We start from the raw sequence: 16,355 nt of genomic DNA, 5'->3' as shown, positions 1-16,355 counted from the left end.
ATATACAGACAAACTAAAATACATTAAGTTGATAAATAATTTTGTTATATGTTTCGACAATAATTTATAGATAAATTAATGTACCGATAATTTTTATTAATAGTTAGAAATTTAAAAATTGTAATCAAAATTATACAAACAAACGTAATGAAATATACAGTCTTTCTGACAACAGTCGTAATAATAATAATAATAATAATAATAATAATAATAATAATAATGATAAATTCTATAGTATCATCTTAATTTTACGTAATGATGCATATGTTTCTTTTTTCGGCTACATTCATCGTTCATCTGTAACCTAAATTATATTATGTTTATTAGGATCTGCTTCTTGTCAAGGACTTGATTTTTTTGTTGTTGTTAAGTAGCCTAGTGGGTAAAGAAATTCACCATTAAGATATAAATGTGGTGTCCGGGGTTCGAACCCCGGCCCCTGCACAAATTGTGCATTATCCTTTGTTCCTTTCTTATCCTTTTCATTTTGTTGTTTTTGTGTTTTATTAGCTTTGTAACACCAATAATATTTTTTGCTAGCAAGGTCATTTCGGTAATTCAGAACCAGCACACCATCCTAACAACCCGATACCAGTGCCACAGTCACAGAAAAACCCGTCAACTACCGCAACGAACTCCGTCGATGTCCTCCGCCATCATTTTCGGCGGAGCAACCGCCACTAAACCACCAACATTACCCAAAAACCACCGCACCATACTCTCCAACTTCCACTCTCCCAAGCTCAACCTCACCCGTTCACCATTTCCGAATAAAATCCAATTTCCCAATGGCGGCTCTACCTCTCTCCGCTCCCTTCTCCGCCTCCGTGTTTCTTCCAACGACGCTCAGTTCAACTCACTTCCCGAAAACAACCACCAACACCAACAACAACAACTTCAACCGAGTTTCACTGAGTTCATCACTTCTGAACGAGTCAAAGTGGTGGCGATGCTCGCTTTGGCTCTTGCTCTCTGTAACGCTGATCGTGTAGTTATGTCTGTTGCCATTGTTCCTTTATCTGTTGCTAATGGTTGGACTCGCGCTTTCTCTGGAATTGTTCAGGTGTGTTTTTCTCACACACACACACCAACTGTTTGATGAATGGACTGTGTTATTGTTATTGGCTTTAAATATGATTTTAGACCTTGCAAATTGTTGCATTTATAGCGATTTTTGGTTTTAGGCTTTTAGCGCTGTAAGTTTTTGTTTTTGTTTGGATTCAGTCCCTGCAAATTCAAGAACGTTGCTTTTATGGTTTGTTTGTGTTGACATACTTGAACTTATCTACCGTCATATGTTTTGTGATACTGCTTGGGAGAGTTTGTGAAAATAGCTTATGATAATTTTCTTAAGTTATGTTCGGCTTATGTAAGCTTATTCATTACTAGTGTTTATGATGATAAGCGCTTGTGCTATAAGCCGCGAATAAGACGTTTATCCAAACAGACCCTTAGTCCTTGATGTCAGCTTATTGGGCCATGTGGTTTGATTTTATTGGGCTACGTATGACGTCACGGATTAAAAGCTACATTTTTGAATTTGCAATTACGGAATCTAAACAGAAAATGCTTAAACACCTTTTTGGTCCCTTATCTTTATTTTGGTGTTCATATTGGTCCCTTATTTAAAAGAAAGTGCAAATAGGTCCTTTAATTTGTTTCATTGGTACCGCATTAGTCATTTTCATCCATCAAAGACTAAAGACGTTAATTTCGGTATACTTGGCATATAAGTCAACATCTCCTCCTTCCCAGTTTACCAATTCCCCTATAAATCAAAATTAGGGTTCATTGAAACCCATTTTTTTCCCAAATTCTTCACCCCAAATTAGAGTTCATTGGAACCCATTTTTTTCCCTAAATTCTTCACCCCAAATTAGAGTTCATTGGAACCCATTTTTTCCCCAAATTCTTCACCCCAAATTAGAGATTGCAACAAATCTTCTTCCCCATTTGAGCTAACATGTCGAATTCACGAGGTTCCTCATCAGCTTTCTTTTTGAAATCGTTGAACAATGGTGCAAAGGGTGCATCCAACATAAATTCACATGGATCTCGTACTTCAAAACCACGAATTCGCATGGAAAGGACCAACGTGGTACCAATTAAACAAATTAAAGGACTTACTGCACCTTTTTATTTTTATTTTTAATAAGGGACCAATATGAATCCCGAAATAAAGATAAGGGACCAAAAAGGTGTTTAAGCCAACAAAAAACTTACAAGGACTAAATCCAAAAAACACTGTAATTGCAGGGACTGAAATCATATTTAAACCTTGATGAATAGACTGTGTTATTGTTATTGTTGCATGATGGTTTTGTGGTTTTTGATTTGGATGCAGTCTTCTTTTCTGTGGGGGTATTTGCTTTCACCTATAGGTGGAGGAATGTTGGTGGATAACTATGGTGGCAAAGTGGTAATGGCTTGGGGTGTGGCATTGTGGTCACTTGCTACTTTTCTTACTCCCTTCGCTGCAGAGACTTCTCTTTTGGCTTTACTTGCCGTCCGTGCTTTGCTTGGTCTGGCTGAAGGTGTGGCTCTTCCTTGCATGAATAACATGGTGGCCAGGTAGTCAAATTTTGGTTGTGTTCTAGCAAAGTTTGACCAATGACATGAGTAGGGTTTAGAGATCAAGTCTAGCCACTAGCTAGTGTGTAGTTTGTCTTTCCATGCATTATTATAGCTGCTGCTTTTAATCTGTGAAAGACGTGAGCCTCATTAATGTTGGGTTAGGGTTATGGAATATGTTGGCTTGATTTCATTTGGTATTATTGATTAGGGATATTAAGGTACAAGTATGTAGTAGCTAGTGATTCTCCATATATGCACCAGAAATGTCTGCGTGTGATTTATTCCCTTGACTTAGTTCCAGTTGGTTGTGTGTTTGGCATATCATATTTCCAACGGTAATCACTCTAGCTCTAAGCCATTAGGCGAAAGAGCTCAAAGCCTCAAATTAAGGCTAGGGTTTAGACGGATATATCTTGGACAGTATGGTATTGTTTGTACAGATTTAAAGTTTGAAATGGTAACTAGAAGTTTCAATATGGTTTTTGTTTTGGACATATGGCTTATATGTTTTTTTATTATGCATACATATATATATATATATATATACGACATGCCCTTTGGTTACCATTATTATTTTAAGTTGCTGGAGCAAGAACGGATTGATAGTTGAAATTGATATGACTAATATTTGAGTTTGGCTTCTTCAGAAAAATAAGGACATGACTAATATTTGGTTGTTCCGTATAGATGGTTTCCTCAAACTGAACGGGCAAGGGCTGTTGGAATTTCGATGGCTGGATTTCAGCTTGGATGTGCGATAGGGCTCACACTTTCTCCCATTCTCATGTCGCAAGGCGGTATATTTGGCCCGTTTGTGATTTTTGGTTTGTCTGGGTTTCTTTGGGTGTTGGTCTGGTTGTCAGCGACATCAAGCACTCCTGACCGAAGTCCTCAGATATCAAAATATGAGCTGGAGTATATATTGAATAAAAGACAAACATCTTTTCCGGTGGAGGCAAAGAAAGTTAATGTCGTCCCTCCTTTCAGACGCTTACTTTCAAAGATGCCAACATGGTCTCTAATCGCTGCAAATGCCATGCATAGCTGGGTAATGCTTCACATTCATAACATCTGTTTAATTAATTGTCACTGATGTTGTAATTGGAGCTGACAATAGTAATATGTTAGTAATAGGACTCCTAAGGGCAGCAGTTATAGAATAATAGTAGTTTACTTAATAATATTATAAATAAGTAACTGTTTTGTGTGTAGTAATTGCTGTCTACTAAACTTCTATGTAACAGCTATTGGACTTAGTATTTTAAATAAGATGCAGAGGAAAAGAAAGGTATTCAGGGATTGGGATAAAGGATTGGTAGGGAGAGACCAAGCTCTTGAATTCTTGGAGGGGGAGAGAACCAAGACTCTCGAATTTCTTGGGATTATATTGTAATCTTACTATTAGTTTATATTTTGATATCTGTTCCTATCAACTGGTATCAAAGCAGTTCTGATCCAGGGCAAGAAATTCACAGTAGAGGGAAAATGGACATGCCACAATTTGATGGCAGCAGTGACGCTTATTGGTGGTTGATTTGTATTGAGAAACATTTTGATGTCGTGGGAACACAGGAGGGTGAGAAGTTGCTGGAGGCGGTGAAAGCCTTGCGAAACCGTGCTCTCGTATGGTGGCAGTGGTGGAGTTGATGCCATCTGCATGCGAGTTGGCAAGCATTTCACATTGCACTACTTTGGCATTTTAAGCCAGAGTATAGAGACGTTCTACCTATATCTGATGAAGAAGAAGAATCTGGATTGGAATGGGAGTCATCGACGCCTCACACATTCAGCCTTCAATCAGAAGAAACTGATCAAGGAAATTCTGAACTCATTCAGACAGCAGAAGAGAAAAATGAGGAAAAGGTAGAGAATGCAGAAGAAAGGGATGCGGAAAATTCCTCCGTGAATGTCATCATTGTGGAAAAGCAACAAGAGACCAAAGCAGATCTGCGCAAATTTCTTGGTATCGACAGACTCTTTTATGAACATGGTATGAGTAGTGTGTTCGAATCGAGGGCGAAATTGCCTAGAAAAACTATCGGAGAGGGATGGGTTTCACTCGAGTTGGGCGGCCTACCTCCACCGCCGCCAAAGCCGCCAGATCCAGACGTGTTTGTGGTGAAGGGTGGATTATCCTCTGGTTTGATCGAACTGGCACTGTGCCTATTGCTGCCAAAAATTCCTCCCCAGAAGAGAGTGTCTGATGCATGCATTAGTTATCATGTTTCACACCTTGCTCTGACACTCTACTTCAAGTTATGGGACCCTGGTGGACACTTATGTCATCCTTCACCTTGAGGACAAGGTGAATCTTTAGGGGGGGAGTATTGTTAGTAATAGGACTCCTAAGGGCAGCAGTTATAGAATAATAGTAGTTTATTTAATAATATTATAAATAAGTAACTGTTACTTGTGTTGTGTGTAGTAATTGCTGTCTACTAAACTTCTATGTAACAGCTATAGGACTTAGTATTATAAATAAGATGCAGAGGAAAAGAAAGGTATTCAGGGATTGGGATTAAAGGATTGGTAGGGAGAGACCAAGCTCTCGAATTCTTGGAGGGGAGAGAACCAAGACTCTCGGATTTCTTGGGATTATATTGTAATCTTACTATTAGTTTATATTTTGATATCAGTTCCTATCATAATAATTGATAACAAATTGCCATTTGTTATGCCCCAACTGGATTCACTTATCATATTGCATGAGGTAATGCTCATCTTCTATTCCCATTTCTCGAATAGGAAATTTAATGCATGTTTCTTAAATGCGACGCAGGGATCTGTATCATGCAGTGTTGCCATTATTATTCATGCAAATTCACGTTTGTTTCCATTTTTAACTTCATTTTTCATTATTTCACAGGGGTTTTTTGTTGTTCTTTCTTGGATGCCCATATACTTCAACTCAGTAAGGCTTATTATTTATAACTTTGTGATTGTCAAGTTTCAAGATCTAAAAATATTTAGAATCAACACATTAACGTGTATAAAAGAAATCCCATTATAGGTATATCATGTGGATCTCAGGCAGGCAGCTTGGTTTAGTGCTGTTCCATGGGTTGTGATGGCTATCATGAACTACCTTGCTGGCTTTTGGTCAGATATGATGATACAAAGTGGTACAAGTGTTACATTGACTCGTAAGATTATGCAGGTATGTTACACACATTGGAAAAAAAATGAGAGGCTGTAATTCAAATTTATCCCTTGATTTGAGGAATTGTGAAATTGTTAGTTACAAATTATGTCAGATTTTGGCTGTGTTTGGTAACACAAAAAAGCTAGCTTATAGCTTGTTGGATTAGCTTATAAGCTCGTTAGAAGAAAACGTGACGTGTTTGGTAACAAGCTTTTTTCATGAGCTTATAGCGTTTTTTGAAAAGCTATTTCAAGTAGCTTTTTAGCTTATAGCTGGTAGCTTTTTATATTTTCTTCCAACTTTAACCTTATTAATTTAATTAATTATTTTTTAATTAAATAAGTACCCATGTTCATCTTTATAACCGCCCCATTTTTTCCTTAAATAAAATGCCGTTTTTTTTAAGGAGCACTTTATATATATATAATATTTTTTTATGGAAATGCTTTATATTTTGTTATAACTAACATGTCGTACACCACACAAAAAATAACTAGCCTATTTTTTTTTTAAAGGAAAAAATAACTAGTCTATTGTACGTTGTAAAATTTTATATATTCTACCTCACATTTTGTTTCCACATTTCTCTTATTTTTGGGACTCATTAAGCAGAGATCAAAATTGTTAGTGAATTTTTTTTTAGGATTAAAGGTCGAAGAATTTTTTTATGGAGACTAAGACCAAAAGTTTGAATATTTATAGGGACCAAAAACATATTTAACTATAATTAAAAATATTAAAAAATAAATACATTACAAAAAAAATGTGTGTGTCTATATGTATATTAAAAAAAAACATGTCCTTTTATGTCATTTTATATTTATCAGCCACTTCAACAGCTAATTTTACCAAACACATTATTTTTAATAAGCAAGCTTTTCAGCTATAAGCTATCAGCTATCAGCTACCAGCTATCAGCTAGCTTTTCAGCTATCAGCTAGCTTATCAGCTATCAGCTAGCTTATAGCTTCTTTTTACCAAACAGAGCCTTTGTGAAAAATAAAATCTTTACTGTTGTAATGTTGAGTTGTGAAAAACTGTACGAAGAGTATCTTTGGGAGAATTTGAGATAGAGGCCAACCTTGAGTGGTTATGTATCTTTGTCGTTATCTCAATAGTCAATTTTAACTTCTTCCAAGTTCTGACGTCATTCTTCTTTCTTAATCTGTAAAACTTTTAAGATTGTCTTTGCTTAAATTTCATCTTTTAAATGTAAGAGCATCGAGAAATAATCTGTTAAAGCATCAGTTTTCTCGGCTATTGGTTGTTTAAAGCAATGGGAATTAGGTACTTCCGAAACACGAGAGCACTTGGTTGTATATGTAATATGTTAAAAGTTTGAGTCTTTGGTTTTGGACGAAGTACAGTGATGTCTTTAATAATGTAACTGACTTCACTTATTAGAGTAAAGCTTTGGTTGTTATTGTTCTAGTTTTCGTTACTCATTTTACAGTCTCGCTTTGATTCTTCTCACTGTGTATTAGTTGTAGTGGATAATGCTAATTCTGCTCATTCACTGCAGTCCATTGGTTTTGTTGGTCCTGGAGTTAGCCTCATTGGTTTAGCTACTGCAAGGAACCCCTCTGTTGCTTCTGCTTGGCTAACATTAGCCTTTGGCTTGAAATCCTTTGGTCACTCTGGATTTCTCGTGAACTTTCAGGTTTCTGATTTCAGTCATGTAAAATTTATCTATATATAAAATTTTCTTTAGAAGTCTTGTCGCTCTAATTTATATTCATTTTTCATCGCAGGAGATCGCACCACAGTATTCTGGTGTTATACACGGTACGATTTCCACTTTATCTTGCAAACCTCCTGATACTGTATCTAATGTGGCAAATACACATTTAATAACTTTTGCAGAACATTTTTCATCGGTAAACACTTAAAATTGTTTTGAACCTGTATTATGTTATCTCTGTGTGGCAAGTGGTAAAAGATAAATCTGGTAGCTATATGTTTGGTCTAGAATTTAGTAGTTCCATTTGCTAGTGTGGGAACTAAAATTGATAGCTTCTACATTGGACTTCTGAACCTATTTGAATTTAATTGGCCAAGCTGTGCTATGGTGGTATAAACACCTGGCGGCGAAAACGTTCATGGAATTTTATGAAACTGGGGCTAATACAACACTTTGGATTTGACTATTAAATTAAATGGATTTTTTTTACTTCTTGGTAGTGGGATGTATAACTATGGGTATAATAGGGTGAAATACCTGTCTTTGTACCTAGATTAAGATTTCTTATGATGAGTACTTTCTTGATTTCTTGTTTTAGGAATGGCAAATACTGCTGGAACACTTGCTGCTATAATTGGAACAGTTGGAGCTGGCTTTTTTGTTGAGCTAGTTGGTTCATTCCGAGGATTTTTGTTGCTTACATCAGTCCTATATTTTCTTGCTGCCCTTTTCTACTGCCTATACTCTACAGGAGAAAGAGTAAATTTTGATGATCCTGGTGAGTATAAATGTACACACACATACATGTTTTACATAATGCTCTTGTTATGTTTAAAAAATGCTTTACACCGGTTTCCATTTCACGTTGTAATAGTTGTTTGGTCCTGTTCATTTATATATTGCTAATGAAATGCATCTCTAATTTTATGTACAGTTGGTTGACTGGTACCGGAAGCTAAATAGAGTACAATTGTACAGCTCGATTACTTGTATATGAGAGGAGGTTAAAGTGACAAATGACAGAGATATTTTACATTTTCTAACTGTCATGTTCTGTTGTATAAGAGACACCAGCCATCTATATTGAGTGTAAAATTGATGTATTAGTTTTTTTCTTTTTTTTTCATGTACATTGAAGGTCTCTTCTACTTCCATTTGGACTTTTTGGTATTCTAACCCGTAGAGAACGTATTAAAAGAATAGTTCTTATTGTTACGACTTACAAAAGAAATTTCGCAAGAACTGCAAGAATCTTATGTGACAACATGTAACACTTGCAAATAATAACTACTTTCTCTTCCATGTATGGCGAGCCAGAATTTGATTGGAAGATTGGTCAAAAACCTCATTTTTATGCATGTCTTGTGTTAATCATTCGTAACAAATAGCGTTACTTATATTGAAAATAGAAAGAACAAGGACAAAATATGGGAGAATATGGGATGGTTTAAGGTGCACCAGATTTAAGTGATGCAACGGTGTACCTTTAATATTTACTTTTAGGAAAATGATAAAGAGTGTCCTTAAAACACTAGTTAAGAAAACAAATATATAACTATTGTATTTGAAAATGGTGTATTCAACTTTGTAGAAGTTTAAATATTGTTTAATAGTGTTCTTGGGTACTTGTTAGCATAATGCTTACTTTTATATCACTATTCTCCCACCTCCTCTCATATTTTGTCCACTCTTTCTAGAATCTTCCGCTTAAGAAGAACCAATTGCAGTTACAAATAGGAGGGAAGACGCGATACTTGGCGATTTTTGTGGTGTGGTCAATCAAGAGGAAGGCAAGTTAAGGAGGAACTTGGCGGTTGACTGCGGTGGTTGAAAGAGAAAGTGGTTGAAGCAACAATCGGTTAACTGCGGTGGTGTGGTTGGAGTAGTTGGTCTTAGTCGTTGCTGCTTTCTTGCAAATCAAAGTGAGCTTGGCCCTCACTTTGTTAAGGTGTGTGAAGAGTCGACCTCAAGTGTGATGATCTTAGTTGCTAGAGTTTTCGTGATTTGCAAGTCTCACAATTGATGTGAAGATCTTGGTGTCTTTGTTACAACCTCCAAATAATGGAACTAAAGTGCAGGTAGTAACATGAGTGCAAAATATAAGCTCCTGATCGTGTGTTCATGTGTTGTTTGCATCCAAACATACAAGAGAAGAGACCTAGTTTGAATTGTTTTCTACAGATCATTTGTTGCAAAATAATTTGGGAATTTTTTTTTTATATTTTATTAATAATATATTAATTAACAACTGCAAACTTTAACTCCCCTTAATTTTCTTCATTATCATTATCATCTTGAACGCCCATCAATGCATCTTATTTCTGTACACCTAAACTATAAAAAAAAAGCAACAAATTTACAATATTTATGCATCAAGATTCAAGACCCAATAAAAATAAAAAGGGTTAATAGGTCTTTACCCTCTTGTAAATTTTTTTTTTTTAGATTCCGTCCTTGTAAAATGAAGATTCTTCACGATTGCCTCCTAAGCCCAATGACTCAGCAGAATCTTTGATGTGGCACCTACATGGCTTTTTATTTTTATTTTTTTTTGCTTGCCACGCGTAAAAAATAGTTTACACGTCATTTTTATTTAAAAAAATTCAAATATAAAATAAAATTTAAAAAATCGAAAATCATTTTTTAAAAAATCTGAAAATTAATTTTCAAAATTTTAAAAAATCTGAAAAAAATTCAAACTATTTTTTTTGATCGAAAAAATATTAGATTTTTTTTCCAAAATATAAAAAAAAAATTAGATTTTTTTCCGAAATAGAGAATTGTGTTATATTTTTCGAAATTAAAAAAAATGCAGATTTTTTTTTAAATAAAAAGGTTTTTTTAATTTTTTCTACAAAGAATGAAAATTCTGAAAAAAAATTTAATTTTTAAAAATCTACATATAAATGTTTTTAAATTTTTTAAAAATCTAGATATAAATGTTTTTAAATTCCAACTATATAATCTGAAAAAAAATTGATTTTATTTATATTTTTAAAATCTTAACTTCAGATTTTTTTTCGAAAATTTTAAATTTAGAATAAATTCAAATTTGTTTTTGAAATTTTTTATAAAATCTTGAAATATTGTCTTAAATTTTACAAATTTTAAAAATCTGAGAATATTTTCCAGATTTTAAAAATTTAAATAAAATCAATTTTTTTTCTTCAGATTATATAGTTGGAATTTAAAAACATTTATATCCAGATTTTTAAAAATTAAAATATTTTCCAGAATTTTCATTCTTTGTAGAAAAAATTAAAAAAACTTTTTTATTTTGAAAAGAATCTGCATTTTTTTTCATTTCGAAAATGATAAGACAATTTTCTATTTCGGAAAAAAATCTAAATGTTTTTTAATTTTTGGAAAAAAAAATCTAATTTTTTTTCGATTTAAAAAAATAGGTTGAATTTTTTCAGATTTTTAAAATTAATTTTCAGATTTTTTAAAAAATGATTTTTGATTTTTTAAATGTTATATTATATTTTAATTTTTTTAAATAAAAATGACGTGTAAACTAGTTTTTCCGCGTGGCAAGCAAAAAAAATGAAAAATAAAATGAAAAAGCCATGTAGGTGCCACATCATAGATTCTGCTGAGTCAATGGGCTTAGGGGGCAATCGTGAAGAATCTTCATTTTACAAAGACGGAATCTAAAAAAAATAAAATTATAAGGGGCAAAACCAAAAGTACCCTATATTACAGGATAAAGATCTATTAACCCAAATAAAAATAAAACATATAAAGTTGGCAATGTATACACACAATGGCCACTTGTTCATTATGAACTCTAATTCACAATGAGACTATACTACTTATTTATAACTCGTTTGCTTCTCTAAGTTTACCAAAACCTCCAATGTGGACTTCAAGACTATCTTATTTTTTTTACTTCTCTTCAAGATTAAACTTAAGTTCAATTGACCCACCACTTAATCCAAATTGCCTCTCACGTCTGTTATGTGCACCTTTCTACTGGTGGTGCAAGCCTCAACTGCTTCTCAACCTTCTCCGGTTGTCCTCTTCGACGTCGTCGATTTTACACCCGGTAGATAGTTGGTCTCTCTTATACAACACATGACAATTAGAAAATGTGAACTTTAGTTGTCATTCTTCACTTAATCTCCCACCAAGTAATGGAGCTATCCAATACTATTCATCAAAAATATAATATCCCCTTTAAGGCCTTCACTGTGTATAGTCTTGGAATACTCAAACCCCGTGTGTGTATTTGATTGCATTTTTGTATCAGACAAAAATGATTTAAGAGGTGTAACGTTGATTTTAAAATGTTTGATTATTATATAGTAAAATTGATTAAAGTTTATTTTTATTGCACTAGTTTATTTTAACTTAAAGTAAGAATTATAAACTTTTGACTTTAGAATAGTATTTTTAGCATAAATTTTATTCTTCAACTCATTTTATGTTTCTGCCTTGGTCACTTAAATTATTACGCCACCATCTCGTTCACAAATATTCATCCGGAATTTGGCGGTTAAAGAGGAAGGCAAGTGCTTGAAGCATCAAGAGGAGTCTCTCTCCTCAACCTTTAATGTTAAGGTATATTTTATTTCTTTTTGTATTATGCCTTTTATTTTTACCATGAGTAAGTAAATACCTTTTCATTAAGATTTTAAGATGAATATATTTTTTTGTTGGATTTTATTAATGCAAGTGTTTTATTCAGTTAAGATTTGAGATCTATTTAATTATTATATGTATCATGCAATTTAATGCTTTCATGTCTTAAGGTGACATATCTTGTCAGCGTGATTGATCATCATAGATTAGGGCAGATTGGTGTCAGGCTTATATCAGATTCGTTACAAATGAATTATATCCTTCTTTCTCTAATAAACTAAGGTTATTATTATTTCTTTAATCAATTAGGGTTAATAGGGTATGTGGTGAAATTGTAAGATTTGTAAGAATTCCAACTATGATACATTTCAATTACATGTAGCGTAAGTCCCTGCCTTAATAACTATCCAACTGTGTACGAAATTTTAGAGGATTGACGAGCTTGTACCCCGTATTGCACGTATGACCTTTAAGGTTATTAGGGGCAACATGACTTCTGAAAGGACGTTAGATCCCACCAAACTAACAACTTAAATGAGAATCCTTATTTAAAAACTGGTAATTGTATTTACATTCATTCCTAATCGTCGCTAAAACTCTAAATCAAACTTTTTATGCCCCCCCCCCCCCCCCCCCCCCCCCCACACACACACACACATCAAATTTATTGCTTTTAATAGGTTTAGCTAGTTGCTTCGTCGAAACGACATCCATGTGGAGACGATTTTACTTACTACTTTATTACATGGAAACAATTTGGTACACTTGCCAAATTTAGTCATCAATAAACGCGTCCTTTTCATACTTAAAAAATAAGATAAGCGCGTGTTCGTTAGAAAGATGGATGCTTTGTGCTAGCAAAGACTATTTGTTTCTCGCCGCTGTGTTAAAAGGACGTTAGGGAAGCGTTGGGACTTTATCATGCCATTTTATAGGTGTCTGACCTTCATCAGGATAACATACATTTTGTTCTAGATTCAAGGAAAGTGGCTGATTAGTTTCAACATGGAAACAATGATATCACTGAATTTGAAAGAACTATGTATGGATTTAAACAAATTTTTTATTTTTATTTTTATAACTTCCATGTTTAGTTTAATCGAAGGCAAACTAATGAGATTGTTCACGTCTTAGTGAAGATAATCCCATCTTTAGATAGCTTCCATTTGATTCTTATGTACCACCATATATTTGCGATTTGATCGCTAATAAAATCATATAAGCAAGTTCCCTTAAAAAAAAAAGTTTAATGGTAATAACACATCAATACTTAAAAAAATAAAATTCAAAAAAGATAAATGACAAATCTAAAACTTTAATAATTATTATAGGATGTATATAGTACCGCAGTGTCTCTGTTAACCTTGGTAGCAAGTTTGTGGTTGGAATCTTGCGTGGTTTGGGAGTTTGTTCTAGCATAATGGCTGATTTATGGGCTACCATTATAAGTAATGAGTTTGTTCTCCTATGAAATATCACATGTGTCATTATTGAATTAGTTTTAAAGTTACTGGAGTTCTCTCTAAGTTGTCTCGATGCAAGTTAGAATACGTTTTTTGATAGCCTAATCATGTTGCTGACTCTTTACCAATGTTTTATTTCCACCAAATATGTACAACAAAATACATAGATCGAGAAACTCCTTCAAAAAAAAAAAACATAGATCAAGAAATTATAATTTTGGAACATGAAATTTCCTCTTTATTTTCCCCTTTATTTTAATCTAAATAAATAGTTTTTACATAGTTCAAATATCTCTTGTGTTTTTTTCCGTGATTTCATGGTCTGAGTAAATCTTATCTAATTTTTTAGATTGTTGTAGTGTTCTTTTGGTTGGTTCCTATTGAAATATCAAATTTGATTAAGTACATATTCAATTAATGATTTGTGCGTCAACATTGTAGATTTGAAAGTATGATTATTTGATCAATATTTTTTGTTTAAAAGAGTACAAAAACCCAATATTTTAATAATTTTATTATTAACTTGAGTATTGTGAGTTTTTTGCAGATTAATATTTAGATCAATTTGATTGAATAAGTGTGTGTGTATGAAGCCTCGTGTGAATTTATTTTACTTTTAAGTTATTTTGTATAAAAATTGAATTAAGAGAAAGAAAAAAAAATCTATTTTACTTTTTATACACCCCCTAAAACTATCATATTTTCAACTTCTAGCTTTCCCTCTCACACTCTTCTCTAATCTCTCCTATCTTATTTTACTTTAACTATCTCTTTCTATTTTCATGGTTTAGAACTTTGAAGCACCAACACTTTTAATTGAAGGCGTATCTATTGTCTAACTGTGTCATGTCCGATGCCAACATATGTAATTACATTCACTTATGTAATTTTTTTTCTTCAAATTATTACAGTTGTTGACTTGTTAGTGCCGTGTCACATGTTTGTGCCTGTGATTTATAGTATGTTTTTCTCTTTTGAATAGCTAAAATGAGTAAAAAAAAAATTCTTGCCCTTAATATGAGGTTTTGATTCTAGCAAGTGTTCAATGAATGTGTGAATTGGGTAATTATTATAGAGAGCGTTCTATGAATTACTATTCATTGGAGGTATTATACATTTTCCACATTCTAACTCATTGTGCTTATATTTGATCAATTTATTCAGCTGGGTCCAATGATGGAAGTTGCGTTATCTGGGATTTTGAAACCAGGGGCATTGCTAAAGAGCTTCGAGATAATGAATGTTCTTCTCCCATGACAAGTATTTGTTGGTCAAAATGCGTTAATCGGATTCTTGTATCTGCTGCTGACAAGTCGCTATTACTGTGGGATGTTATGAATGGTAAAGTTATAAAAAGAAAAGTTTTGCAAAAAAACCCTATGCAAGCTTGTCTTTATTCAGATTCCAATTTACCATACAAATGATGCCGAGGGAACACAAATTAAAAGAAAGCGAAAACCTTCGAAGAAGGTGTTGGAGTTGCAAGTAGAAAGTGTAAAGAAAGCCTCAAAGTCTAGCAAGTCATTAAAACCAAAAGGTAAATATTTAATCTTCTAAGTCGTAAGGCGTTGACAATATTTATTTTGTAATTTGTTATTTTGTTGTTGTGCACGTGGTTTGTGTTTGTCAACCTCATTGGAATTAAGATTTATTGTACTTGCTTATATTATTATGAGGGAAATACATCAGAAAGGGTATAATATAATTTAACCCCTTTAGGTTTTCATGCAACTCCCAATTTAGAATACTATGTTCTTATTGTCTAAGACATTTATTTATGCTATCTGTTGTGGCGGACTTTGTTTTATGTTTTCTATATGTTATGTTTAAGATAAGTATGTAATTTATCGTTAAGTGTGAAATTGTAGACTTGATATAATGTATCTATATCAATTTCTGACACCTCAAATAAATTAAGAAAGATATTATATTTGGTATCAAAACATGGTTTCGACCGAGGGTTCTGTGGGTTATGGGCCCACCACACTTTTGTTGTGCATTTGAAGCATTGTATAAGGCATGAAGTGCAAAATGCCTTTGTGTTTGTTAGAAGTCGGGGACAAAGAAATACTTCTACCTGAGATAATTCAAGAGACTACTAAAAAGATAAGGTTAATTCAAGAAAAAATGAAAATATCTTTGAATAGGCAGAAGAGTTATGCAGATAATTGACATCATTAAGTACTGTTGATCCTAGTGACTTTTGTTTGGAGAAAATTGAAGCAAGCGAGGAAAGAGAAAAATGCGAAAAATATATGTGATTTAATGTGATTTGATAGAAGTGAATATTCGATTTAGATCCTCTACTTCCTCTAATTCTATCATTCTCCCTCCTTCACCAAGTTGTATCTATCTCTCTCTAAATTAAAGAGAGAAGATCAAGAGAGAAAGAAAATAAAAATATAAGATCAAAATATAAAGAAAAGATTAAGAGAGAGGGAGAGATAGACACAAATTGAACAACAAAAGAGAATGGGGGAATGAGAAAATCCAAATTGGAGAATATGAGTGGAACCACGAGATCTAGTACAAATAATTGATGCAAACAATAAAATGTGCATCGTAAATTTTGGAGTATCAATTTGATTCATACTCAAGAACAAAAGAGCAAGTGATAAGAAATAGAGAAGACAAAACTACTATATTTTTGAATTAGACACGGACATCGTCCAACACATTCACCACATTTCTCAGCAAAGATAAAAATAAAATTTTATCATAAAGGATCATAAAATATATAAAAAAAAAAAATTGTTAGAAATCCTTTCAAATTTAATTGCATCTTAAATTAATGTCAAATAGTCACTCCAATTCTTCTCTTCTCTTCTCATTCTGTCTCTCTCACCTAACTACTCTCAACAAAGTAAGGAGAAATGACCCTATCGACTTGTACAGCCGTCCTTAGCTGTGG

At 33.2% G+C, this 16,355-nt stretch overlaps 1 protein-coding gene across 1 annotated transcript; it reads left to right on the top strand.

The window, feature by feature from the left end:
• The first annotated feature begins 541 nt into the window (after positions 1-541).
• LOC11409887 (probable anion transporter 4, chloroplastic) lies at positions 542-8,699 on the top strand. Its single transcript, XM_003615522.4, has 9 exons — positions 542-1,063; positions 2,345-2,571; positions 3,262-3,622; positions 5,441-5,485; positions 5,585-5,731; positions 7,239-7,376; positions 7,468-7,501; positions 7,996-8,175; positions 8,332-8,699. The coding sequence occupies exons 1-9, from the start codon at positions 644-646 to the stop codon at positions 8,337-8,339; spliced, it is 1,560 nt and encodes a 519-aa protein (XP_003615570.2). The 5' UTR covers positions 542-643; the 3' UTR covers positions 8,340-8,699.
• The last annotated feature ends 7,656 nt before the right edge of the window (positions 8,700-16,355 follow it).

This window comes from Medicago truncatula, chromosome 5 (assembly GCF_003473485.1).
Source record: "Medicago truncatula cultivar Jemalong A17 chromosome 5, MtrunA17r5.0-ANR, whole genome shotgun sequence".
Taxonomy (NCBI): domain Eukaryota; kingdom Viridiplantae; phylum Streptophyta; class Magnoliopsida; order Fabales; family Fabaceae; genus Medicago; species Medicago truncatula.
The sequence above is the reverse complement of the archived record's forward strand: the minus strand, read 5'-3'. Positions and strand labels throughout refer to the sequence as shown.